Below are 26,082 nucleotides of genomic sequence, written 5' to 3'. Positions count from 1 at the left end.
GCAGTCAGGTTTAACATAGAAGAAATATGTAAAGTATTTATGCAACAATCAAACTGTAATGAAGTGAAAACACAACACAAGGAAAATCCCAAACCAATTAAAAAAAATAGAGTTAATTTTAATAAACAAAATGACACCAAAATAACAAACTTCCAAACAGTAGTAATGAAAATGAATAATGCATTTATAAAACTTTTGAAGTGAAAATAGCTTAAAAAAAGACAAAGTGTGGTTATCTGGTCACACTGGGTTATCTGGTCACACTGGGTAAAAGTCATAAGTTCAGGCCAACCACTAAAAAGTTTACCTTCTTTGAGTCAAAAATCCACACAGTGAGCTGCAGCAGAGCTTTGCATTTGCGGCTGACTCAGGGAGACTGTTGTAAGCATGACAAGCACGTTGGACGTCGCTGGAGCTTTGCGTTGCCATTCGATACAGACTGCCGACATTGGTGCTGGATTTTGGAGCTGACACAAAAAGTTGGTCATCATTGTATATTCATGTCAATGGGCATTGCAGACGATAGTCAGGTGACAGTAAAAGTGCTTTTAAGGTTGCAAAGAGCCCAAAAACATCTGAATCTTCACCTGGAGTGGAGGACTTGCGATTTTGAGGCTGAGGAGTATGGCTGCCGCCAAGGGTCCAGGCTCTGGGAGGGTACTTCTTGGGTAGCAGGACTCACTCAAGTAGAGGTCAGCAGCAGGGGTCAAGCAGGCCCATTAGGGATGACCCGCTAGTCAGTTGCAGGGAGGCAGCTGGAAACTTGATGTGTCCCTGTAGCCCGAAAGGAGGCCAGCCAACGGACCCTTGCAGTCACTTCTGGCATCCTGGTTTCCAGACATGCAGGTTCAGTCTTTCTCCTTCAGTCAGCAGGGCAGTGCTTCTTCTGAATCTTCACAGGTTGAGGAGTATTTTAATGAGTTGTTCTGAAGGTGCTACATTTATACCTGGAGCCAGCCTCTGTGTGGGGCAGCTTCATGGCCTACTTCCAAACTGGTTGTGGTCAGTTCTTCTGGATATTTCTGGGTAAAAGAACTGAAGAAATAATGCCACATTGATCTGCCAAAAAGATCGATTTACTCTGACTTTACTGCTTTTACACTTCAATTAGACCATTCAAAGTTTTGGGCTTAAATAATTCACACAGTAATACACATGGTTTCCCCAAGACCACAGGTCCCAGAGTTCCCAAGCAATAGGAGTGATCCAATCACTCCAGCAAAACACAACAGCTGAGAAAAGTTAAAACTGCACACAGGAAGGACTTCGGCGTTGAGCGTCAGTCTGACCAGCAAGAACCTGTAGGCTTACGGGTTGTGCAAGTACCTTGACACAGTGAGAAACGGTACTGCAGTACAGGTGTGGCAATGTGTGAGTAAGATGTGAGATACTGAATAGGACCTTGTTTTACCATGTACAAGGACGAGTTGAGTATGTGGAGCAGCACTATTATGATGATGAACAGAGATTTTAAATCACCTGGTAATAGTTGTTTTAAGATCTAAATATACTGGGCAAACTGAATATCGATTTGCGTATGGCAGCTGCTTCTTAGAAGTGGATGTATGCTATCACAAAAGGGACGGTATTCGCCCCCATTTACACACTAAAACTAACATCATGTGGATATACTGAGCCACGATAAAAATACATAAAATTCTATTTGTGGCATTAGGATCCAGTATGTAACACTAATAATACCGGCACAGAGGTTTAGGTGAAAAGCATTTTCGCCAATAGGGTAGTTAGGCACATGAGTGGCAACAGGCAATATTAGAGAAGATTTAAGAAAATGTGAAAATGTATATATAGCTCAGATTTTAGGAAATTCTAGAGCTTTTTAGGCTATGGCAGATCCCGCCTGCGCATAGCCAGCTGATCGCGCACGACCCTTACCTGGAAGGACGAGAGAAGAGAGAGACGCGATGGCGGTGTGAAACATGCTGGTTCAGCAAGCAAACTGATACAGTGTTGCCACATGTGGATTTGACTGCCCTGAGGGATGTGCAGAAGACGGAGCCTCTGAAGCTGCTCTGCCAAGCTGAAGTTCCAACACCGGATACATTGTTTCAGTCCTGTCCTGTCCTGTTTCAGACTTGGAAACTACGAGAGCTGCAATGGTGGGAAGTTCTGCACGGCGTCTTCAGCTGAGTCAAGGCTGATACTTGGATACATTGTTGCCATTTAGCTGCTGTGCCTTGCTGAAGCTCGTGAAGAGACTGAGCTTCTAAACTCCTGGTATGATATTATGTTTGGAGGGTTGGAATTTTGCATAGTGATATTTTGTTGCTGCCCGGCACTTGAACCTCAAAACTCCCTAAAAGCTGGTTTTCTTCTGGTTTTTTTTCTCCATTTTAGATACCAGCAATATTGGAAGTAGGGAGAGTTGGGAAAGGGGAAGAACAATTCTCTTTAAAGTTAAGGGAAAAGATACCCAGGGTGTGTTCTTCAGTAAAAGTACTGCACACACTTTAATACAATGGGGAGGCATACTAAAAACCCCACTACCCCGACTCTGTCAGATTTAGGTATACCACCTAAATCAAAAAATTGCAATGTGCAAATGAAAACGGCTCAGGGCGCGTCAAAAGCGGAAAGTGAGTGTGTCCAAAAAAATCATAGAAGCTCTACTTACATAGCTAATTCCTCAAGTTCAGAGGAGGATTGCCCAGAGCAAAGAAAAGGTGGTCATGGGGGTCCACAGGATAGATCAAACAATGCTTGTCAAGCAGCGACAAATTCAACTATTCTGAGCATAGAAAGCAACAGTGCTGGCACAGCCTTGGAGATAGCAAATCGGGATAAAATGCCTCCAATGCAAAATTCAGATGGTATGCAAAAAAAAACCCCTGCTGTTTCAAGAAAAAAAGCCTTCTCAATCTTTAATGCAGCCTCCTCTCTCTCCTCTGCAACAGCCTTCTAATCAGGATACTCAAGGCGTAAAAGCTGTACAAATTGATCAACTCCAGCCCTCCTCTAAAACTTTTACTAGCGAGGCTCCTCTATTCTTCCACCCAATAGGGCAGTCTTCTCCTTTTGCGTTATCCACAGAAACATCTAAAGGCACTAAGGAAGTGGCTTTCAAAGCTATTAAAATATGTACAACAGGATCTGCATCGGGCTCTGCATTGGGTTCTGCAGCCGGCTCTGGATCCAGTTTTCAGTGCGATATAAAAAGTATGCTTAATCTCATACTAGAGGAGATCAGGGAGATGAAAGCTACTCAGGCAGCCGAAATCGCAGCACTACATACACGATTATCAAAAATTGAAGAGGCAATGGGGACTATACCATCTCGTCTGCAGGAGGCCGAGTCAAGATTCTCTCAGTTGAAGGACCAGATGACTTCAATCCGGCTGCAGGTTTCAGAGGATAAGAAGCAAAAGTACTCGCTGGAATTGAAATTGGAAGAGTTGGAAAATCACTCACGCCGGACTAAACTTCATCAGGTGGGTGTTCAGGAGGGTGTGAAGGATCACAACCGGCTCATTGGGTAGAGTCCTTTATAAAAGACACAGTCCTTACCTTACAATCACCCAGGCCCATAGAGTTCCAGCACAGCCATTTCCTAATTCCAAACTTCCTAGAACTATTTAAGTGAATTTTGCATACTATCGTATTAAGGAGCAAATACTGATCAGGGCAATTAAAAAAGAAAAATGTTACCACGAGAGGTCTCTCTTTGCCGCATCTTTTCAGATATGAGCGCTGCGGCTGCACGTAGCCGGAAGGAGTTTGTTAAACTCTTTTATTTATTCAAGGCACAGGGGGCTCAAGCAGCTATTGCCCAACAGTCAAAATTGCGAGGGTATGTATACTGATGTAATTTTGAACAATAAGGCGAAAAATGGGTACTAATGCTCGTATTATTTCCATTAATGTAAATGGTATTTCGAATAAGAAAAAGTATGGTGGCTTAATAAGATGATTGGCAGTCTTTTCTCCTCAAATTTTATTTTTCCAAGAGACCCATCTCAAAATTAATCAACCTAAACTGTTTTTTCCAAAATATTTTTCTAAGGCCTATTTTGCTTCAGCTCAGGCAGCAATTCGAAGGGTGGCTATCTATCTTGGACAAGGTTTAAATTGTGAAATTGTTCAAGTTGATAGAGATCCTTATGGTAGATGGATCTGGATGCAGGTAAAGATGGAGAGTAATTTGGAGGGTAATTTGTTGAATTTGGTCAATTACTATGCACCCGTTGGGGATGACTTTGTGGCGCTGAAAAGTAATAAGGATAGAGCAAGAATGGCGCTAGTCCCAATCATTTCAGAAGGAGATTTTAATTTTATTCAGGATCTGCAATAAGATACAGCTAATAAGACAACAAAGCCAGATGAAACCTGGGACTAAGAAGTTGATAGATCTTATTAAACAGGTTCATTGATTGGTGGATCCTTGGAGAAGGGCTCATGGTGTAGCAAAACAGTTTACCTATTATTCCAGCCAATTTAGGCCAGCTTCCCGTATTGATTTCTTTCTAGTATCACGCTCTCTGAGCTGCTCAAATACGGAGATCATGGCTAATTCTTTCTCAGACCATTCTTTAATAAAAATAGAAATTGATTTTGTGTCATAATTTTTATTGGAGTTCAAAGATAGGCAATTTCATAGGTTACAAAACAATATAATAAATATAAATCAGTATGTGACAAATTATATACACCTGTAATATATGAAGGAAGAGGAAAAAAGGAGAGAAAGGGGAAAAAGGAGAAGGGAGCTAGAGAGAAATCCAGGTAGCAGATGGATCGACTTCTCTTAACCAACCAACAGTGAGTAGGGGATATGTAGGAATGTATTGGGGATTTTTTTAATTGAATAGAGGAACATCTAGTCTTTTTTCAGTTTGGAGGCGTTTAAAGCAGCAATTAGAGGACAAATGATAGCTTTTATGGCAGCGCAAGTTAGAGAGCATAAATCTCGAATTGGAGAACTCCAGAAAGCAGTGGAGATGGCTTTGACAAATAAAAGGAGAGGCTGCTCTATCAGGGGTCAGGTAACTGGAGAGGAACCTAACAGGGCCAAACAGGCAGTAATTAATGAAGTGCTAATTCCTGGGACCCAGAATCTAGTTTCAGCACAAGATAATATCTCTAAAATCTTTATAGATCATTATAAAGACCTTTACTCAACTGACTACCAGGTAGCAAATCATGCTATACAGTCTTATTTTGAAGATCTAGCTCTCCCTCAACTTTCAGCAGGTCAAAAAGAGGCCTTAGTGGCTGACTTTTCTGTAGAAGAAAGCTCCAGGGCTCTAACTTCGATGCTTGGGGGTAAGGCTTGCGGGAATGATGGTCTGGCGACCACATTTTATAAAGTTTTCTCTGCAGAATTACTTCCTTTTAGGCTTGAGCTTTTTCATTTTGTTAGTGCAGGAGGGGGAATTCCAACAGCTTTTAAGGAATCATCAATAGCTTCGTTAAAAAGGAAAAAAATCCAAGGGAAGTTGGCTCTTATAGGCCAATTAGTCTCCTAAATGTAGATTATAAAATTTTGATGAAAATGTGGGTAAATCGATTTACATCTATGGCTCAGCACACAATTCACAAGGACCAAGCAGGCTTTATAGCAGTCAGATCAATGTCATCAATTACAAGTTTTCTTATTCAAGCAATTAACTATTTTAAAACCAATCGAACTCCTGCAATAATAATGATGGTTGACGCCGAAAAGGCATTGGACTTTGTGAATAGGGGAGCACTATTTTATGGTCTTGAAAAATTTGGTTTTCCAGATCGAATAATTACCATGCTTTGGAATATCTATCAAGGAGCCCAGGACCAGATCAGGATAAATTCTAAATCTATAGGTTTAATAGATATAAAACATGGGACCCAACAGGGGTTTTGTTTACTTTCTTCATAGAGCATTTAGCAGTAAAGATTAGGGAGAACATAGATATAAAAACTCCTATAGGGGGATGTCTAAAATTAATTTATTTGCTGATGATGTGATACTCTACCTTAAACCAGAAAAGCATAATGTTGATCAAATCTTGAAGGAGTTCGCTCAGTTTGAAGCAATTGGAGGTTACAAAATTAATCATAAAAAAACTGAAGTAGTGGCACTTAATGTTTGGGTTAGTTTTCTTCCGGATATTTTGAAACAACAAGCATGCTCCCCTGAACCGATCCGCTATTTAGTAATCTATGTATCAAACCGATATTCGGATCTTTATAAGCTAAACTATGAAGCTACATTGAGTAAGATCAAAGATTTATTGGGTAGATGGGGCTTTCGCCCTCTTTCTTTGATAGGACGGGTTGCCCTGATCAAGATGCCAGTTTTACCCTTATTCATTTTTCTTTATTCCAATGTGCCGATTAAAGTTACCGCAGCATATTTTAGAGAACTGGATAAACTTTTTCAACAGTTTATTTGGAGTAAAAAAGCTTCAAGGTGTAAAACTATCAATTTTGCAGCTAGATACAAGTTGGGGGGGTTGGCACTTCCCCATATTTGAACCTATTATGAGGCAGCATTTGTGGATATTCTAGTTAGTTTGCTTGAAAATATGGGGTCTTTTGGTGTTTTTTTATGAGGAAAATGGCTGATGCAGCAGGGACTCAGCTTCTAGTGTTTTTAAAAACATCAAAATTGCCTGAAAAAGTAAAATATAAGACGCTACAAGAATTCTCTTCTAGACTTCGTTTTTCTTTTCTGCAAAAAGCAAAATCGACTGGATTTGAATTTTTGGGGCTGTCAGTGGCTAGAAGCTTGGGCCTTTTTATTCATAGTAGTCATATTAAACTTTGGGAGTTAAAAGGTTTTTAAAGAGTTAGGTCACTTTCTGTTAGGAGGCAGATGTATGTCCTGGGCGGAGGTGCAGCCCAGATGTGGCACTCAGAATAGGCTCCTTTTTTACATTTTCCTTCAGGTCAGATCCTGGATAAATAAATATGCACCCGTAGGTAACACAGGCACCCCTTCAGTTCTTGCATCCATGTTTAGAATTAAATTGAGAGGAATAGGGAATTGGTATAGAGTTTTTCAAAATCAAGGGGAGCCTTCGATTGTTACTAAGGTCATTGAAAAAACAAAAAATAAATTGGCTTGGAATTTCTCAGTTACAGAATGGCAAGCAATTTTGCAGAATGGCAATAAGCTACTTAGGACTGCCAATTTTAAAAGGATGGCTTTTCTGTCCTGATGGTTGACTTATTATAGACCATAGGACCTCAATAAAATCTATCCGGAGGTGGAAAATACCTGTTTTCGATGTCAGCAAGCCAGTGAGGGCGGTTGGCTACATATTGCCTGTACATGCCCTAGTTTGACGCAGTTTTGGCTGGAATTATGTGCTGGGCTCAGCCGCACTATTGGAACCATTGTACAGCTAGAACCGGAGGCGGCATTATTTGGTTTATTAAAACCACGAGCAAATCAGGTGTTAACAAAAGGAGGTGAAATGTTTATAACAATTTCCTTCTTGGTGGCACATTCAAGACCCCAACTCTTATTGAATGGTATAAAAAAAATAAACTTGTGAGAAACTTTGAAGAAGCATATGCTAAAAGAGTGGGAGCGATTAAGAAATTTGTGTCAATCTGGAAACTTTTCGATCAAATGGAAAGGCATCTTCAGGGACAATCTGGTGTGGAATAATTATCTGGATTATGTTTATGATTAATAAGAAGGTTCAGGGGTAAGGATTATTTCTGATTTTCTTTTATGAATCATACTCCCGGGTCATCAATGGTATTTCCATTTCCCTTTTTACGAGAATGGGAGTATATATTTGCACTTGCATTTGCACTTTACTTGATAGTGTAAATTACACTGTCAAATGACATTTCTTTAACCTTAATGCTATTTTTTGCACTTTAGTACTAGAGAAGGCTTTCACTTAAGTTTAGCTTCCTCCACGAGCATACATTTGCACTAGCACTGGCACTTTGTCTAAATTATGCTGCCCAATTATATTCTCAGGATTTTATGTTTAACTGCATTTGCACTTTAGTACAAGAGAAGGTTTTTTCCATAAACATATACTACTCCGGTGTTACCTATTTGTTATGTAAACAAGCTAGCTGGGTTGGTAGGATGTTTGCTCGACATATTCCAGCTGTTTACCATGATTACTCCTCTATAATTAAAAATGATATATTAATTGTATTATAATCTATATCGATGTTAAGGGATGCTGACTTTAATGTATTGTGTTTTATTCTGCTCAATAAAACCAAATAAATAAAAAATAAAAAAGATTTTAGGAAATTCTAGAAATTCTACACTGTAGACAATCGATATTTAGCAAATCCATATAAGATAATAAAGACTTGGTGGGAGCTGTAATTTTACCGTGTTTACTCTAATCATATAAAGACAGACAAGAACCATGTTTAGAAGACAGAAACTCCCCATAAGTTCGAACTTGGTGGAACCTGTCTGTCAACAACTAGGTGACACTAGAGGTCAAGAAACAACAAAGAAAGAAACCCCGGTGATAGAAGAGAAGCACCACTACAATTTGTCACTTATATATGAGTCACATTAAAAAAAGGTGCTTTTCCTGGCATTTTGAAAAGCAGGCCACCAAAGTGAACAACCAACATAGTAATCAAAAGATGGGTTTTAATGGGGTCATTATTGTCTCTCCCTTTGAACTATTGAGTGACTATAGGATGGCACCAGGTGCCAGACACGCATTATACTACCTCAATACCCATAACTAACCAATTTGAATTACTGCATGAGTAATGTTCTCCCCCCCATTCCCCCTCTTTTTCAAGGGACACACACTTGTTCTTCATGTTAGCTTTGTGAGGTGCGCGTCAAATAGTCATAAAGGAATATTCTTCACATCACCAAGGTTTAAAAAAAATAATAATCAAATTCTAGAGTGGAAAGTAAAAGACCAACAAACTTCACGAGGTATCCATAAGTTCAACACACACATATCTATATATATATATATATATATATATATAGGGGCACTAGTTAGGGAGTGTCTCTAATAATATGTCTTTTTGTCCTCAGGTGTGACCCACAGCTTGATTATTATTTCAGGTGTGAGCAATAGGCCTCTTACACACAGAGAGAATAAATGTGTAGTCGTGGCATAGGCATGGTCCTCTGAAGTGTAATCAGGGCAGGGCACAGCTCTTTTGCCCCCGTCACCCTATCAGGAAAACCCCTTCAACTCACACCTAGACCTCTTATGACCCCATGTCTGGAAGAAGTACTCAAAACACCACAGGAGAGACATTCACAGTCACGTGGCTCTTGCCACTGGCAGAAAGGTGCATTTGGTTAAGGCAGAAAAATTCCAGCCTTCTAAAAGTTATTCTATAATAATCACATAAGCTACCCATATACCAAAGGGGGATAGGTATACAAAAGTCATAGAAAAACAAGTATCTGCTAGGTTTCATTTAGCAACATGGATATACTTGGTATTTTATTGTTAATTACTATAATTACAGATACATAAATACCAACAAAGACCTTTATCAGATGCCTAGTCTGATCATTCTCATGATTCCTGATGTCAATAGAGATTACAGAAAGCACACAATGTTATAATGAATCCTATAGCTTATATATGCCACACATACTCCCCCTTTTGTATCCTTACAGATTTTTCTAGCTCCATGAGTCAACAAACACATATGGGCGCTGTTCTCTCCAATTTCTGAGCCTATTCAGGCTTATTGTATGTAAGTGATATGATTTTAGCTCTACATTTAGATTTCATTGGGCTAGGAATACATATCAGGGATTGTTTTGACATATTTTATGTTTCACATCTAGGACTGTGTTGGGCTCCTTACTCGAACGTTGTATGATTTGGGCCCTGTATAATCAGAGTCGCCTCTTACTCTCTAATTGAATTAGTTATTTAATCATCCTTTCATTATTTTGTTTCAGGGATTCTCAAGTACCTATAATTTAAGTAACAAGCCTCTATCAGTGGAGAAGTGTGGCTCAATAATTGGAGCGGCAGACCCTGATGCAGAGGTCTAGCCCGGGACCAGGGTTCAATTTCCCGCCTCGGTGGGTCTTAGGCTCAAAAATTCCACGGACCTGATAATTCTCGCCTCGGTGCCTATTCCAATCATGGAGTCCCACTCTGCAACTCTGGGCAATAGCTTGCTTAATCTCCACAACGGCCCCCACAATGCTAAGGATGCCCCTTAGGGGTGCCCAGGAGTGGACGCCTCACAGGGAAAGCCAGGATGGGTTCCACAGCGGTATTCATACAAGCGTCTTGAGACCCTTGCGGGTGAGTAGTGCGCTATACAAGTATCAATTTACATATTTACAATTTATCAGACCTGTTTTCAGTCAATTCTTTCCTACTCTCTGAGTTATCATTAGTACTGCATTTATTCTCCTATGATCTAGTCATGCTCTACAACTGAGTTACTGTCCTGATGAGGACTCTACAAATACCTTTTAGGTCGAAACACAGTCGACAACAGTGGGCATACACACATTTGACTAAGAAGTTGGTTCTCCATGAGCTAACAAGAAAATTATTGTATTTTTGCCAATTGCAATTTATTCATTTGCTCTATCAACCCTGTAACAGATTACAGTATTGCCTATTGCCCAATTGACAACCACCTTTACTGTTTTCTTTATCACTGCACTCACTTGCACAGTGTGATCACTTTACTTCACAGAGCTTAATTGTTGTTCAGTATATATCCTTCCAGTACTGTGTCTGATTTTGACTTTTTACAATCTCTGTGTTAGGAATTGGGCTACTTGTTGACTAGAGTGAGAGCCCTGGTAAAGCAGAAACCACAATCCTAGTCAGGGTAAGGCACAAGCACAACCCTAATTAACTTGTGCTCACACCTGGTAGCTTGGCACAGAGCAGTCAAGCTTAAATTAGAGACAATGTTTAAAATATTTGTGTAAGGTTTCAAACTTAAACCAGCAAAACCATTACACAAAAATATCCCACAACAGGTTAGCAAAATAGAGAATACTTAAATAAATAAAACAAGACTGAAATTACAAAAATCCAGTCAGTAAAAATGGGGTTTTGCATTTTTAAAACATAAACTACAAAATAGCACCTAAAACATAAAGTGCCAACCACCAATATGTGGTTGTGCTCAACATGGTTACAGTCCAAATTTACGGCTGACCGTGATGGATAGTGGGTCGGATATAGTCCCAGATTAGTCCCGCTGAAGTTTTGCCTTCTCAAGTTTTGGGCCAGAAATCCTGTTTATGTTGGAGAGGGTTGCGAGTAGTAAGGAGAGCACCATGGGCGGAGTGGTGCAAGAAGCAGGCCGGATGTCGCAGATGGGTGGGTTGGTGCTTCAGCCTGGCGGTTCTCTGTGAGCGGTCAATGCTGCTGTGAAAGAGATGGGCTGGTGGCGGCTCGCGCTTATTTTTGATGCAAGCGGCACAGTTCTGGTGAGAACAGGCCCATTCCCGGTCGTGAAAAGTCAAAAAAGCTTGATTTAAGAGCCCACTGAGCCACACCAAGGGTCCTGGACCAGGGGTCACTACTTGGTGGTCGGAAACTCACTGAAGAAGGGTCCAGGAGCTCTTGGGAAGCCTGTTATGTCCCTAAGGCTTAGAGCAAGTGGCCAGCAGACTAGCCCTTTGAGGCTCTCCGGGGTCCCGTATTCAAGATGGAGTTGCAGGTCCAGTTTTTTTTCCCAGGCAAGAGGGCAGCAGGACAGCATAGTAGGATAGAAATACATCGGAGTGGGTGGCAGTCCTTGTAGCAGCACAGCAGCCCTTCTTCTTGGCAGAGTATCTACAGGTCCAGAAGTGAATTGAAGTGGTGGTGTCTGAGGCCCTTCTTTTATACACTGGCGTCCTGGTTCTGGAAGGTGGGAGAAGCTTCTAGACAGTGCCTTTGAAGTACCTAGAATTCCCTGCTTCCCCTGCCCTGGCTCCAAGATGACTGAAGTTACAATGCAGATCGTTAAGCACATTGTGTGAAGAAACAGCACAGCCTATTCAGTTGTGAGGCTGGGCCCAACTCTTCCTCCCATCCTGCAGTTATTGCCCATCCAGTCACACCCAAGCTTCCATTGTGTGTGGCTGTCTCGGAGGAATACACAAAGCCCAACTACACCCAGTCATGGGAGCAGAGACAGGCTGCATACACCAAATGGCTGAGGCAAGAAAATGCCACATTTTTAAAAAGAGGCACTTTTAGAATTGCAATTTAAAATCTGAGTTCACCATAAGTTAGGATTTTGAATTGCGATTTCAGAGACACTATTCACTGTGCCACTGGATTCAAGTTATCCTGCCTGATGACCGGTGAAACCCCGAAATCAGTCTTAGGATGCTTGTTTCTGGTCCAGGGAGGACCTGGTTTGGCAGTCCGGGCTGGACTGTTCCCATGAAACACAGGGTCAAGACTGATTTGCATATGGCTAGGTCTAAACTTGGGTGGCATGAGAATTATGGATTTAACCCAGATCTCTTGACTGGGGTGAATGTTTTGATTTGTTCTGTATTCTGTCCATGAATTGTGTGTCTTTTTATTTTTATAAAAAAGGCATATTCAGATTTGCAATTTAAAATCGGACAACCATAAGTTAGGATTTTAAATTGTGATTTCAGAGACACAAAACTTGAAGAGCTTATCTTTTCCTATTTGAAAATTACACATATTAAATTCAATAGGTAACTCCGATGTTAACCACTGGGAGAGAACTAGGCCTAGCAGTAGTTGAAAAAGGAAGATAAGAAATGTTCAATACCAGTACATGTAAAATGTAAAAGTACATGTCCAAGCTTTTAAATCACATCACCCTGACCTCTGGGCTGTTCAGGGCCTACCCTATGAGTTACTTATATGTATAAAAAAGAAAGGTTTGGACCTGGGATTAGGTTTATTTTGCCAGGTCAACATGGCAATTTAAAACTGAAAACACAGGCTTTGCAAATGGAAGCCAGAGACATGATTAAAGGGCTACTTGAGTGGGTGCCGCAATCATTGCTGAAGGCCCACTAAAAGCATTTAAGGTATAGGCCTTTGGTACATGTAGAACATGGGGATAAGCCAATATTACCATGTTTAAAGAGTGAGGACATGCACTTCAGCACTGGTTCTCAGTGGTGAGGTGTACAGAATCAGAATGCCAGCAAAATAAAGATCAGACAAAATGGAGAAGGAAGGCAAAACATGGGGGGGACAGCTTAAGGCTGAAATAACTTTCTACAAGTGTCATTTTTAGAATAGAAAGTTAAAATCCAGCGTTAACATTATGAAGTATTTTAAATTGCAATTCATGTAATTGGAAGAAACACATCCCTAGCTGTTTACAAACAGAAATTATCACTTACTAAGGAAATAACGTAACCCAGTGTGTGTCTATCAGAGAAATATCCTTAAAACTGTGAAAAAACGACTTTAGGAGTTTATAACTCTCAGGACATGTAAAACTTAAACACACATGTCCTACTTTTTACATACCAGGCACCCTTTCCTAGCAGTGGTTAGAGCCTACATTAGGGTGACTTATAAGTATTAAAAACCAAGGTTTATGCCTGGCAAATGGTGTATTTTGTCTGGTCGAAAAGAAAGTTTTAAATTGCAGTACAGGATGCAGTGGCAGGCTTGAGACATGTTTTACAGTGCTACTTTAGTGGTGGCACAATGTTTGCTGCATCCCACTCGTAGCATTTAATTTATAGGGTGGCTACATATTGCCCCATTTACTAGGGACCTATAAGTAAACTAAATGAGCCCACTCGGTGCATGGCACTTCTACTATGACTAAAGGAAAATGAGCAAGCACTTTGTCATTCTTTAGCAGGGGTGAAGTCAACAAAAACGAGTTGGGTAAAATTGAGGGAGTGATAGAGCGCCATGTTATTCTGAAATTGTAGGAGTGCATCATAATCACTAATAGTCAGCACCCGCATATTTAGAAGACTGTATTAACGTGTGATAAGTAGAAATGTAGTACTAAAACCACATATATGAGGGTGATTATAAATGTAACCATTTCGAAATTGAAATCAAAAATGTCCTTTAGATGATGCAGAATATATTAGTTACATATGACGTGATGCACTAGGACTAAAACGTACACCATATTAAAGTTTGCACATGTAGGTTTGCTTATTCATGTAATGAAATATAATGCTTATAACGTGATTTAAGAATTGGGCATTTAAATGTGTAAAGGCCTGATCGCATATACATTCATGAGAAGGCCTACTTGTGATTTCTTATGTTAGCTGAATATTGTAGGCCCGAAAATGTATTTTCCTTGGAGAGGCTCTTTTTCTTAGTCGAATGTAGACTGGAGAATTTGTGTGCCTGCAAGGTCGATTTGCTCACAGGCTTTTCTGTTGCATGTGGAAGGACACACGTCTCGTTAGGCAGAATAACCCTTCTGTTTTAGGAGTTAGGATGGTAGGGTAAGGCGCCATGGGAGTATACCGGAATGTAGATATGATACTTGTAGCGGAGAAGGTGCCTGGGACCCAAGGTCAACCTAACGGTTTCTGGATGAAGTCAGAGTTTTGATGGAAAACTACTGGAAGAAGACCTGCCTGAAGGGGTGTCCGAAGGGCGTGCCCTACTGTTTTTGGATTTTGTATTAGGAACAGTGCTCCGAGGGAGGAGAGGCAGAATAGGAGATGAGGACAAGAGGGGAAACAAGAATGAGCATCTTAGAACAAGCTCTGTAGCTTTTGCTAGTTACCTATGCAAAGTGAGTGTACTTCTGAGGAAGTCTTCAAGCTGACACCTTTTTCTCTTGCCTTGGGATGATGCTAATTAGGGATGCCACTTTACTGGTAGTGTAGGGATAAATGTAATAATCTTTTTTTTTTTTTTGTTCAATGCAGTCGAAGATTCAAATAGGTACTTTTATTGTTTGCCTGATGCTTTTAGAAATAACCCGTATTATTATTTTGAGTCAGATGAGACTTCTGCGTAGGATTATGTTTGTATTAGTCCCAGTTTATTTTCTTAACGTCTTGCTGAGGTGCTTGTATGCTCAGTTTATTTTAACTTTGTAGTAAACCTTCAAAACTTTACCTTGATAGTCAGTAGTTCCTTTGAATTAGATTCATTTGGCCATTGATAAATTTGTGAATGAAAGTGTTTCTTCCCTTTACACTTCATAGCAGACAAAAAAAAGTCCAATGGAAAAAGGATTCACAAGATTGGTAAGATAAGGTCAAAAATCAGGATAGGAATCCAGCGTCTTCAGGAGTAAATGCAAAAAGTTGGGAAAATACCACAGTAAGGATGTAAGGTCGAACAGAGCCCCCACCAATCTTTATTACTTCATGTATTCTTTCACCATACTCTATTAGGAGCACATATTGGTGGTTCCATCTAGAGCTGGGCAACATTTTCCTCTTATTCTACTGCTTCAGTAATCAATATTTAATTTCTGCTAATGTTGTCTGATAAAGCATTGGGGCATTATTCTAAGCTTCAATGTTGTTACTTCGGTCTGGTGCTTTCTTTAAAATGCAGCTGGTGAAAACACACACACGCCACCCAACTACTGCCAATCCACTTCACCAATCAAAACTCTGATTGGCTTCATCAATGGCTGTTTACTCTGTGCTACACCGAACATTGTCGGAAAGAGAATGCTTAAGATTTTTGTTGATTCCGCTGAGAAATGGTCATCATAGTGCACCAAATGTCATATATCACTGGACCTGATGAAGATGAGCTGGCCTGGGAACTCGTCATCAGTCATCATTTCTCTTCTTTTTTTTTTTAACTCTAGAGATTTTATCGTGCATCAAAACTACCATAATACTTGTATTTATGTTTTTGCATCCCAAGAAGCTCCATTATATCATGTGTTTTCTCACTATATTTCTTTATTATCATTTTCATGGCATACATACATGTCCAGATTCAAAGATTTAGGCAACCACAATACCTCAGGCAACAGGTAAAAGCAGAGTAAACGTCATAGGCAGAACAAGCCATGCAACACAATATCAAGGCCATTAATAATTAAAACGTGGTTATTATATCATTTTCATTCTAGGACAGGAGTGGCAACCACACACACATGTGTGCCCAGCTATTGCCAAACTCACCCCCCCCCCCCAAAAAAAAAAGATATATTTGCTTTGCCAAAGTTTACAGCTAGCAATTATTTCTATGCTTTTAACAGTGGTAATATCACAAAACGCAGTCATGCCCACAGGCCTGTTTTCGTGTTGAGCTCTAGAACGGATTGATATTCTTCACATTTTTAGTGATTTTAATAATCAGACACATTTTCAACAGGGTCTAATACAAATTGGTGCTCATTTGTGAGGGGATGTCTAACATGCAGAGCGGCTGACCCTGGAACTGAGGATGCCCTTGGACCAAGTGGCCACTATATATAACTGAAAAAATAAAAAATAAACTGAAATGCGCAAATTTTGGTCAAGGGCACACAAAATTCACTTAGTCGAGAGAAGGTCCATCAAATTCCTGGAGCCTATGTTAGTTAAGCCTCTTGCTGCGCAAAATTCAGCCCTGCATTTATATGCATAATTAAAGGCATACCATGAAACAAAGGCAGGCGAAAATGGATAAACATTGCAAGTTCAGTAGCTCAATGCGATGGAATCTTGCCCAAACTAGTTCAGATATCCTGCTTCTGAGAGTCTGCAGTGCAGAGTTTCTTTGAGAAGAGAACAGAATATTCTGAAACATAAACAAAATACCTTCTTTCAGCTTCTTCTCTGGGCCTGGCTTAGCGGCACTGGGAGCCTTATATAGAAATCCACAAAGGAAGGTTGACAGTGATGAATCGGGATGAAATCCAATTTCAGCCGCAGGATCACACTTCGGGTAATCTGTCAAATGGAAGAAAAGGTCAGGCTGAGAATCACTTCTGGGTTCAACTGATTGCTATCTCTGGCCTAATACCTTGAAATACGGAAAAACTAATAATGGCCCTACATTCTCAAGTTCCAGGGAAAGTTCTTTATATCACTTCACATGAAAGAATCAAGAAAACTAATTGTCATTAGACATAAATTGTTAGAAAATGAACACGAGGCCACAGTAGTTTATGTGAAATTAAGTTTCAGGGAACGAGTCATACTTTACACAAATTACTAGTAATTCAATGTTCTCATGAAGAGAACATGCCCGCAGAAACAACAGCATAATAAATGTTCAGTGAAATAACAATGGCATTTGACATGTTAACATGAAACGTTAAAGTCTGCGAGAACAAAAAATAATTGCGCATTCAGTAGCAATGAAACACAAAAACAAGAACATCGATGTTTATAAAGAAATAAGCAAGAAAGTTCTGAAATTCACCATGTTCATTTTTGGGTGGTTCACAGGAAAATACGACAGGTGGCGTGCTTGTCCTCGTGTGCCTTCTGCTTAACAGCCACTATTTTCTGTGTGTGCGTTTATCTTTATGGATCCAATAGACCCTAAGTACACCACCACAACATTTAAGAGTTTGATTTATCATTGTAGTTTTTATTCTTAAGCCCCAATTACAAGTAGTGGCTCCTGGAGGGAGTGCTGCGGGGCGGCGGGGGGTAGTAAACTCCGGCATAAGGCTGATCCGAGTTAGAAAAAGTAATAAATACAACAAATTAAATTGCGTGCGCTGCAACGCCAAATGTGTTGCAGCGCTTGCAATTTAATTTGTTTTACTTATTTCTTAACCCAATTCCGATTGTCCGTATGTCTTAGTTTATTACCCCCATCCTGCCCCTCCCCTGCCCCGCCTCACCGCACACCCTCCACGAGCCGCTTCTGCCAATTACAACTTAGAAGTCAATTCTGATTCCGGTCGGAGGGGCTCCGAACCATGTTCTGAGCCCTTCCGACCGCATCGGAATGTGGTGGCCGGATTCCTTTCCGACCGAGCCATTCTGATGGGCTTGGTCGGAATGGAATCTGACTCGGATTTCCGGATGGCTTACGACGGACTCGGAGAGCCAGTCTGCCATCCGGAAATCCTTCACTACTCCCCAAGTCGCCTCTTTACGACCGAGGGAGTACGATGGCAGTTTTTCACTGCCTTTTCGTGCCAGTGTTTACGGCAGGAAAAGGCAGTCTGAAACTGTCTCTGGGGGCCATCAGGGCCCCCATGGGTGCAAGACTGCCAAATGGTGGCCTGGGGACCCCTATGGTGCCCTTCTGTTGATTCCTGCACCCAGTGGCAGGCACCTTGGTGTGCCGGCCACAGGGTGCAGGGATGAACTGCACCCCTGCTTTACACAATGCAGGTCGGTCGGTTATGGCTCCTGACTGATGCCGGATGGACCTGAGTCCGTCTGACATCTAAATCGGCCCCCTAGAAAGAAAATCCTGATTGATGTGCATATCTATCTACTCAGTGATCTAAAGTCACAATAACGTCATATTAACCATCCTTCTCCCCGACGATTTCATGAGTCAAATTTCATCCAGCCAAACTTACGGATATTTACCATAGTAAAGGTGTGGTGAATTCTGACACATGTGGAATTCGAAGTGGTGACAAACAATTCTGCCAATAATTCCCCATTTTCTGAACTAAAACTCAGAATATGCTTTATGTGTAAGACCAATTAAATACCAAACCCAGTGTGGATGTGGTAAATACCTGACATTTACTGAGGGCACTAATGTGGATATAGTATTGATGTAGAAAAATTAAGCATGAGGATATGTAATTGTATTTATATAGAGCTTACAAACCCTGACGAGGCATTGAAGCGCTTATCGGCAAGTAGCATGCTACTCCGGAACCCAAAAAGTATTAGTGGTGGATAAATATAGGGAAATATAAGTTGCTAATTTGAGAGGTGGAAAGGTGAGACTGTTAGTTTGATTGAATAGGATAATGACAGGATAGCAGTGAGAAGAATCTGTAAAGTGTTATTTGGGAGATCATAGTAGTAATAGGGGGGAGTCTAGAAAGTGTAATTTGGGAGATAATAGTAGTAATAGGGGGAGGAGTCTAGAAAGTGTTATTTGGGAGATCATAGTAGTAATGGGGAGGAGTCTTGAAAGTGTTATTTGGGAGATCATAGTAGTAACATGAGATTTGGGATGAGTCACAGGAGGGATGGATGATGGAAGAGTCTAGAAAGGAATTAGAGGAATTAGAGAGAGCATAATAGTTAAATGAGGTTTGGGATGACTCAAGGAGGAATAGAAGAGGACAGAGTTTAGAAAGGGGGTTTTCTGAGATCATAGTTGTATGAAGAGGTTTGGGGTGAGTGAAGGAGGAATGAGGGAAGTGTCTAGGAAGGGTTGTGTTACGAAGTCATAGTAGTAGAATGAAGTTTGGGATGAGTCAGAGAGTGGAGGTAGAGGATATATCAAGAGAGGTATAGGATGAGACAGAGTAGTGCATTGGGGAGAGTAGGAGTTTATTTTTCTACAGTAGGAGTAAAGTAATAAATATATAAACACATAACTATATAGAAAAGTTTTACATGTATAAGGAAAAGAATATATCAAGATATAAAGTTGTATTGTAAAAAGTCCCATACGTGCATGTTTGGATACATAGTTAGAAACCCATGCTTTCAAGTGTTGCTGTACATGAGGCTAATGTATTTCTGTATTTTTATATCATTTTCGTATTTATTTTATTTTTGAATGTTGGTCAGGAGAAGGAGAAAGGAGCGAGCGTTTGTTATAGGACTCTTGTAAAGTAAAAAAAAAAGGTTTTTAATTTTGTGGCCTATATCTAACATTTTGGTGATGAGTATGGGATACACACCCAAGCGTGCAAAGTCTGTAATTCATAAAATATCCCTCACCTGGATGGAGTAAGTTCCTTTCACTTACAATGAGAAATAGTCTGAGCGGTGGTTAACTCACTCTTCAGAAAGCTGCTTTGCGTGTAGCCTCTTGTTGAAGGCTCCACCTTGGATTTGCTTTCCTTACATATTCCTTGCCTACTTCCACTTACCCTGTTATCCTGTGTTGTGGTGTTATTGGGCTATTTTCTTTAGGCCATCCATTTGTCCCGCTTAATCACACCTCCTGGGCAGAGCTTGGACGTTCTCAGTCTCACCAGGAGGAAATCATCGGTTATGCCTTTTCAGAAAATCCTGTTGGAATTCCACGCCACATTATTGCCTCAGGGAGCGTCATCTCCTCAGTGTGATGCTTCTAACTGAGGAAAGACTGCCGCCGTAACAGGATCATGTGTTTTTCTCGATTTGATGCTTCCTTTCACAAGGTAGACCTGCTGATGTGTCAACATTTTCATTGTTTTTGGTGTGTCCTGCCGCTGTGTCAACAGTTTCACTGCTAAAACTGTTGGGGGTTTCTTTACTCGTTCTGGTTCTGGTATTTGAGTCATGAACAATTGAATGCCTTATTCTCCAGGTGATCCTACCACATCCTGGTATGTGTATGTGATATCAAGAATTGTGGAACTAACTGGCTTTATCAACCCCTATCTCCCTAGGTTTTGCTTTCTGTCCATTCGGAATGGGGGTTTTCTTTAGCTGTGCTCGTGCCCAGCTCATGTTTAAGTGCATGTATGGGGAAAGTTAATTAGAATAAAGCTGTCAGGGAGGTATTCTGCCTGCAGAGTATCTAGCCTGATCATATTCCTTGCCTCACAGTTTTTTCTTCCATATTTTCTAGCACTTCATTGTTTATTTTCTCGTATCTCCTAATAGTATGGCTTCATTTGAAATGCCACAATCTCCTGCTTTCCTGAATAACCTGGGCTAACTGTTAATTCCATGGAAGATATGGATTAAATGATTTGAGTCTTTCCTTATTGCCATTGGAGAAGATAGGTTCTGCTCAGTGGTAAGCAGCATATACTGTTACACAATTTAGGAACGCATGCCAGAGAAACATTTGATGATTTGCCTGAATTAAATACCATGGGGCAAGAAGTTCAAGATGATGCACAAGGTAATGCACAGTTAGACGCTCATCGAAACGCCCTCAAGAAATTAGAAGAACAGTTTGGGCAAAAAGGTAATGTTGTACTAGAACATCATAAATTGTTTTCAAGGTCTCAAAAAAAATATGAAAAAGTGGTTAAATACATTGCAGTTTTAAGGATGTTAAAAACGACCTGTGATTTTGGGTCACTTACAGACTCACTTATAATAGATCAGCTGGTAAGGTGTATAAGGGATATTAATGTTCAAGAAAAACTGAAAAAAAAAGACAGACTTAAATTAGGCTATACATATAACTAAAAGCATAGAACATATGGAGTTCTGTATGAAAGAAATGAAGGAATCCACAGATACTAATACAGTAACTGATAGTAATATAAACATGGTTTCTGAAACAATTGACAAACGTAAGCTTTACACTATGGATCTGTATAAACAAAAGTCTGAAAATGATGGATTGAAATGTTATAGATATGGGAATACGAACCACTTAGCAAAAGTGTCCAGCGCAAGAGGTGACATGCAGAAAGAGCAACAAAAGGGACATTAAGTATATGGGAAATAGAGTTACCCACATGGTCAATGATGACCTACAGAATAAAGAAATTGTATTCCAATATTGCTAGTTGGTTGAGTAATCCTTAAACAGCAAATCCCATATAGATTATTTTTCTGGAAGGAGTTACATTCACTGTTTTTGTAGATTCCTGCTCTCCTTATCTATTAATAAATGACTCTACTTTAAAACAGAATTTTCAAAAAAAAGATTACACTGGGTTACCTCCTGATGTAAGTCCTGGGAGATACAATAGGGAACCTATTCCTCTAGCTGGAATGGTGATCATGCACAAAGGATAGGACTGCTTTAGGAAAGGCATACATCTCTAAACAAGGCTCCTACCTTCTAGTGTAGAAAAACCAAAGAGATTTAGGCTCAAATGGGATCCGAATGCTGTCAAGCAAGTGTATTTAGTTGATAGATTCATTATAGGCATGGAGGTATGAGAGAAATTCCCTGAGGTTTTCACGGATAAATTAAGTTTCCTTAAAAGTTTACAAGGATAAAGCAAGTCCCATACCATTTCTCACGAGAAAGCCACTAAACAAAGAGTTAGAGGACAAGAGGGTCATTGAGAAATTTGAGAGTGCCAAAAGGATGCCCCCCCTTTTTATAGCTTCTAAAAATGGCGGAAGACTATCCATTTGTACATTCACCTCAGAGATCTCAATGTAAATGTATGGATCAACTGCACCTTTTCACTAACATCAATGAAATGTTGTGTCATTCAATGTGCCAAGTATTTCAGTGCAATAGACCTTCCGTCAGCGTACCACCAGTTGCTCTTCATCCTGACTCGAAAGCCTTAATCTCTTTATAACTCCTTTTGAAGCATACCAATTTCAAAGGATGCTATTTGGCCTAGCCTCCGTGGCTGTGGTATTCCAATGTGTTATGCAGTAAATTTTGCAGTGAACAAGTAACATTCTCTGTTTCCAAGACAGTATTCTGATTTATGGAGCATTTGTACTTGAGGACATTTTGAGTACACTAAGCAAAGCAGGATCCACATTACAAAAGAGTAAGATTGGGCCAAATCAGTGGAATATCTACGGCACACCATTTCCTAAGTAGGCATTACGTTCAAACATAGTATAATGGATGCCAGTGCCTATCAATAGAAGGAGCTAAAATACTTTTTTGGATTAGTGGAGTATATTTCCAAATGTATCCAAAACATTGCTGAACGGGCACACTCCATGACAGTCCTACTTAAGAAGAGGGTCCTGTTTGACTGGAGGGTTCAGCACCAATCCGGCTTCATTCAAGTCAAGAAAGCAATTGCTAATGCCCCCCACTTAGGCATGTTTGATGCAGGAGCTAAGACTACGTTGACAACTGACGCCAGTATGCAAAGTCCAGGGGCATCACTTTCTCAAGTAAATGGCGGGAAGTAAAAAGTAATAGCTTTTTCATTCAGAACCCGTAAAGAAGCTGAACATAACTACTCCACTATAGAAAAGGAAGCAATGATATGTTATTGGCTCATAATACATCTTAAGTTTTATTTGTGGAGCATACCATTCATTGTGAGGACAGACCACAATCTCCTAATGCCCATGTTTTCGTTAAAGTGTTTTGAAAAAGATACTCCGTGCATATTTAAATGGGTTTTAGGAATACAAGGTTATAACTTCAACATGGTGTAAGTCCCTCGTATAAGAAACCAAGTTGCTGATTGTCTCTCTAGACTGCCCATTGCATGCGAGTAATAAACCCTCGAGAGGAAGCTATTTTAGCTATTGGTATTCCATCCCATGACAAGATAGAATGGTAATGAAATGAAAAAATGATACCATCTTAACTGCTGTAAAAGAAAACATAACCAAAGGTTGGCCTAAGAGGTGTAATGAATTACCTCCAACCTTATTGGAATGTAAAAGGTGAGCTATCAATAGTAGGTTACATGTATGGCAACCTTATACCTGTTGAGGTACCTTCCAAACCCTAGGACAAACTAGGTTGAGACATTGTATGACCTATGAATATGTGTAATGTGTTCAATAAATTCATGATCGTGTTGGTGGACTACCATTTCCATTGGGTATCTACTAAGGCATTGAACAAAATTAACACCTCCTCAATTATTTTAATTGTTGTCCGACATATTCTCCAGAGAAGGCATTCCCAGTACCATAGTTACAGACAACGGCGCACAATTTACTTCTGAAGAAATTACACAATTTTTGAAAACCCTATCCATTTGCCATGTAACAACGTCCCTGTATTGTCCTAACACCAATGGTCTGGGAGGAAGGGTAAATAGGATTATCAAAGAAAGATTAGCCCTTACATAAGGGGAAAAAGTTGTGAGCGCTATAAAGAAAATGTTGGGGTCATATCATATCACTTCCAATGCTCTGTCAGGTGTACCACCATTAGCTTCCCTTGAAGGTAGGAATGCTAGTTCGAAAATTACATGAATTACATGAATGATGTAATATGTGACATCATCAGCAGTGGATTGTGGGTGCGCCAAATATAGTTAGTACAACTAACTAACTATAGTTAGTACAACTAACTATATAGGAGCAATTTCAATGGTTTTGTATGAGTGAAATGTCCAGCTAACTATAACACCCCTAAAACTTATAGTTTTTTGAGTGAATTTTAAAGGTTTTTTAAATGCTAATTTCTAACTACATAGGGGCTGAAACCTATGGTTTCTTCAGTGAATTTCAAAGGTTTTTTAAATGCTAATTCCTAACTATATAAGGCCTGAAACCTATGTTTTTTTCAGTGAATTTGCAAGGCTTTTAAATGCTAATTCCTAAATATATAAGGCCTGAAACCTGAAGCTATTTTAGCTATTGGTATTCCATCCCATGACAAGATAGAATGGAAATGAAATGAAAAAATGATACCATCTTAACTGCTGTAAAAGAAAACATAACCAAAGGTTGGCCTAAGAGGTGTAATGAATTACCTCCAACCTTATTGGAATGTAAAAGGTGAGCTATCAATAGTAGGTTACATGTATGGCAACCTTATACCTGTTGAGGTACCTTCCAAACCCTAGGACAAACTAGGTTGAGACATTGTATGACCTATGAATATGTGTAATGTGTTCAATAAATTCATGATCGTGTTGGTGGACTACCATTTCCATTGGGTATCTACTAAGGCATTGAACAAAATTAACACCTCCTCAATTATTTTAATTGTTGTCCGACATATTCTCCAGAGAAGGCATTCCCAGTACCATAGTTACAGACAACGGCGCACAATTTACTTCTGAAGAAATTACACAATTTTTGAAAACCCTATCCATTTGCCATGTAACAACGTCCCTGTATTGTCCTAACACCAATGGTCTGGGAGGAAGGGTAAATAGGATTATCAAAGAAAGATTAGCCCTTACATAAGGGGAAAAAGTTGTGAGCGCTATAAAGAAAATGTTGGGGTCATATCATATCACTTCCAATGCTCTGTCAGGTGTACCACCATTAGCTTCCCTTGAAGGTAGGAATGCTAGTTCGAAAATTACATGAATTACATGAATGATGTAATATGTGACATCATCAGCAGTGGATTGTGGGTGCGCCAAATATAGTTAGTACAACTAACTAACTATAGTTAGTACAACTAACTATATAGGAGCAATTTCAATGGTTTTGTATGAGTGAAATGTCCAGCTAACTATAACACCCCTAAAACTTATAGTTTTTTGAGTGAATTTTAAAGGTTTTTTAAATGCTAATTTCTAACTACATAGGGGCTGAAACCTATGGTTTCTTCAGTGAATTTCAAAGGTTTTTTAAATGCTAATTCCTAACTATATAAGGCCTGAAACCTATGTTTTTTTCAGTGAATTTGCAAGGTTTTTAAATGCTAATTCCTAAATATATAAGGCCTGAAACCTATGTTTTTTTCAGTGAATTTCAAAGGTTTTTTAATGCTAATTCCTAACTATATAAGACCTGAAAGCCCACCAGGAATCTCCAGTATGCGCCAGGGGACTGCATTGCAGAGAGGTGTAATGAAGCCACGCCCCTTTTTACACCTCTCTGCAACGCAGCCCCCTTCCATGTTTGAAGAGTGGGAACGAATTCCCCTTGCATACTGGGGGCCCCTGGGGCCAACTAGCCCACCTGGAACCTCCAGTATGCGCCAGGGGGCTGCATTGCAGAGGCGTAATGAGGCTATGCCCCTTGTTACACCTCTCTGCAACGCAGCTCCCTGGCGCGTTTTCAGAGGGGGAACTAATTCCACTTGCACACTGGGGGTCCCTGGGGGCCAACTAGCCCACCAGGAGCCTCCAGTATGCGCCAGGGGGCTGCATTGCAGAGAGGTGTAATGAGGCCACAACCTTTTTTACACCTCTCTGCAACACAGCCCCGTGCATGTTTGCAGAGTGGGAACTAATTACCCTTGCATCCTGGGGGTCCCTGGGAGCCAACTAGCCCACCTGGAACCTCCAGTATGCGCCAGGGGGCTGCATTGCACAGAGGTGTAATGAGGCTATGCCCCTTTTTACACCTCTCTGCAACGCAGGCCACTGGCGCGTTTGTAGAGGGGGGACTAATTCCCCTTGCATACTGGGGGTCCCTGGGTCATATCTGCCCAAACGCCGATATTCTGAACGATTGAAAAGGACTTTTCTTGAGAAACATTTGCATTTGGATTATCATGTCCTATACTTTGGAATTTTTGAAAGACTGACTTTGAGGATGCTATAAATTACTCAAATCTGCCCGAATTGTGTGGGTAA

General features: G+C 40.2%; 1 protein-coding gene across 1 annotated transcript in view; it reads right to left on the bottom strand.

Annotated features, from left to right (window-relative positions):
- Positions 1–26,082, bottom strand: part of ARAP2 (ArfGAP with RhoGAP domain, ankyrin repeat and PH domain 2) — a 1,270,949-nt gene that overhangs the window by 501,324 nt on the left and 743,543 nt on the right. Inside the window, exon 15 of the mRNA XM_086964430.1 lies at positions 16,640–16,771. Within this exon, the coding sequence (XP_086820556.1) occupies positions 16,640–16,771 (132 nt within the window). The remainder of the gene's footprint in view (positions 1–16,639; positions 16,772–26,082) is intronic.

This window comes from Lissotriton vulgaris, chromosome 3_2 (assembly GCF_964263255.1).
Source record: "Lissotriton vulgaris chromosome 3_2, aLisVul1.2, whole genome shotgun sequence".
Lineage (NCBI taxonomy): Eukaryota > Metazoa > Chordata > Amphibia > Caudata > Salamandridae > Lissotriton > Lissotriton vulgaris.
Note: the sequence above shows the minus strand (reverse complement) of the source record. Positions and strands in the feature narration are given on the sequence as shown.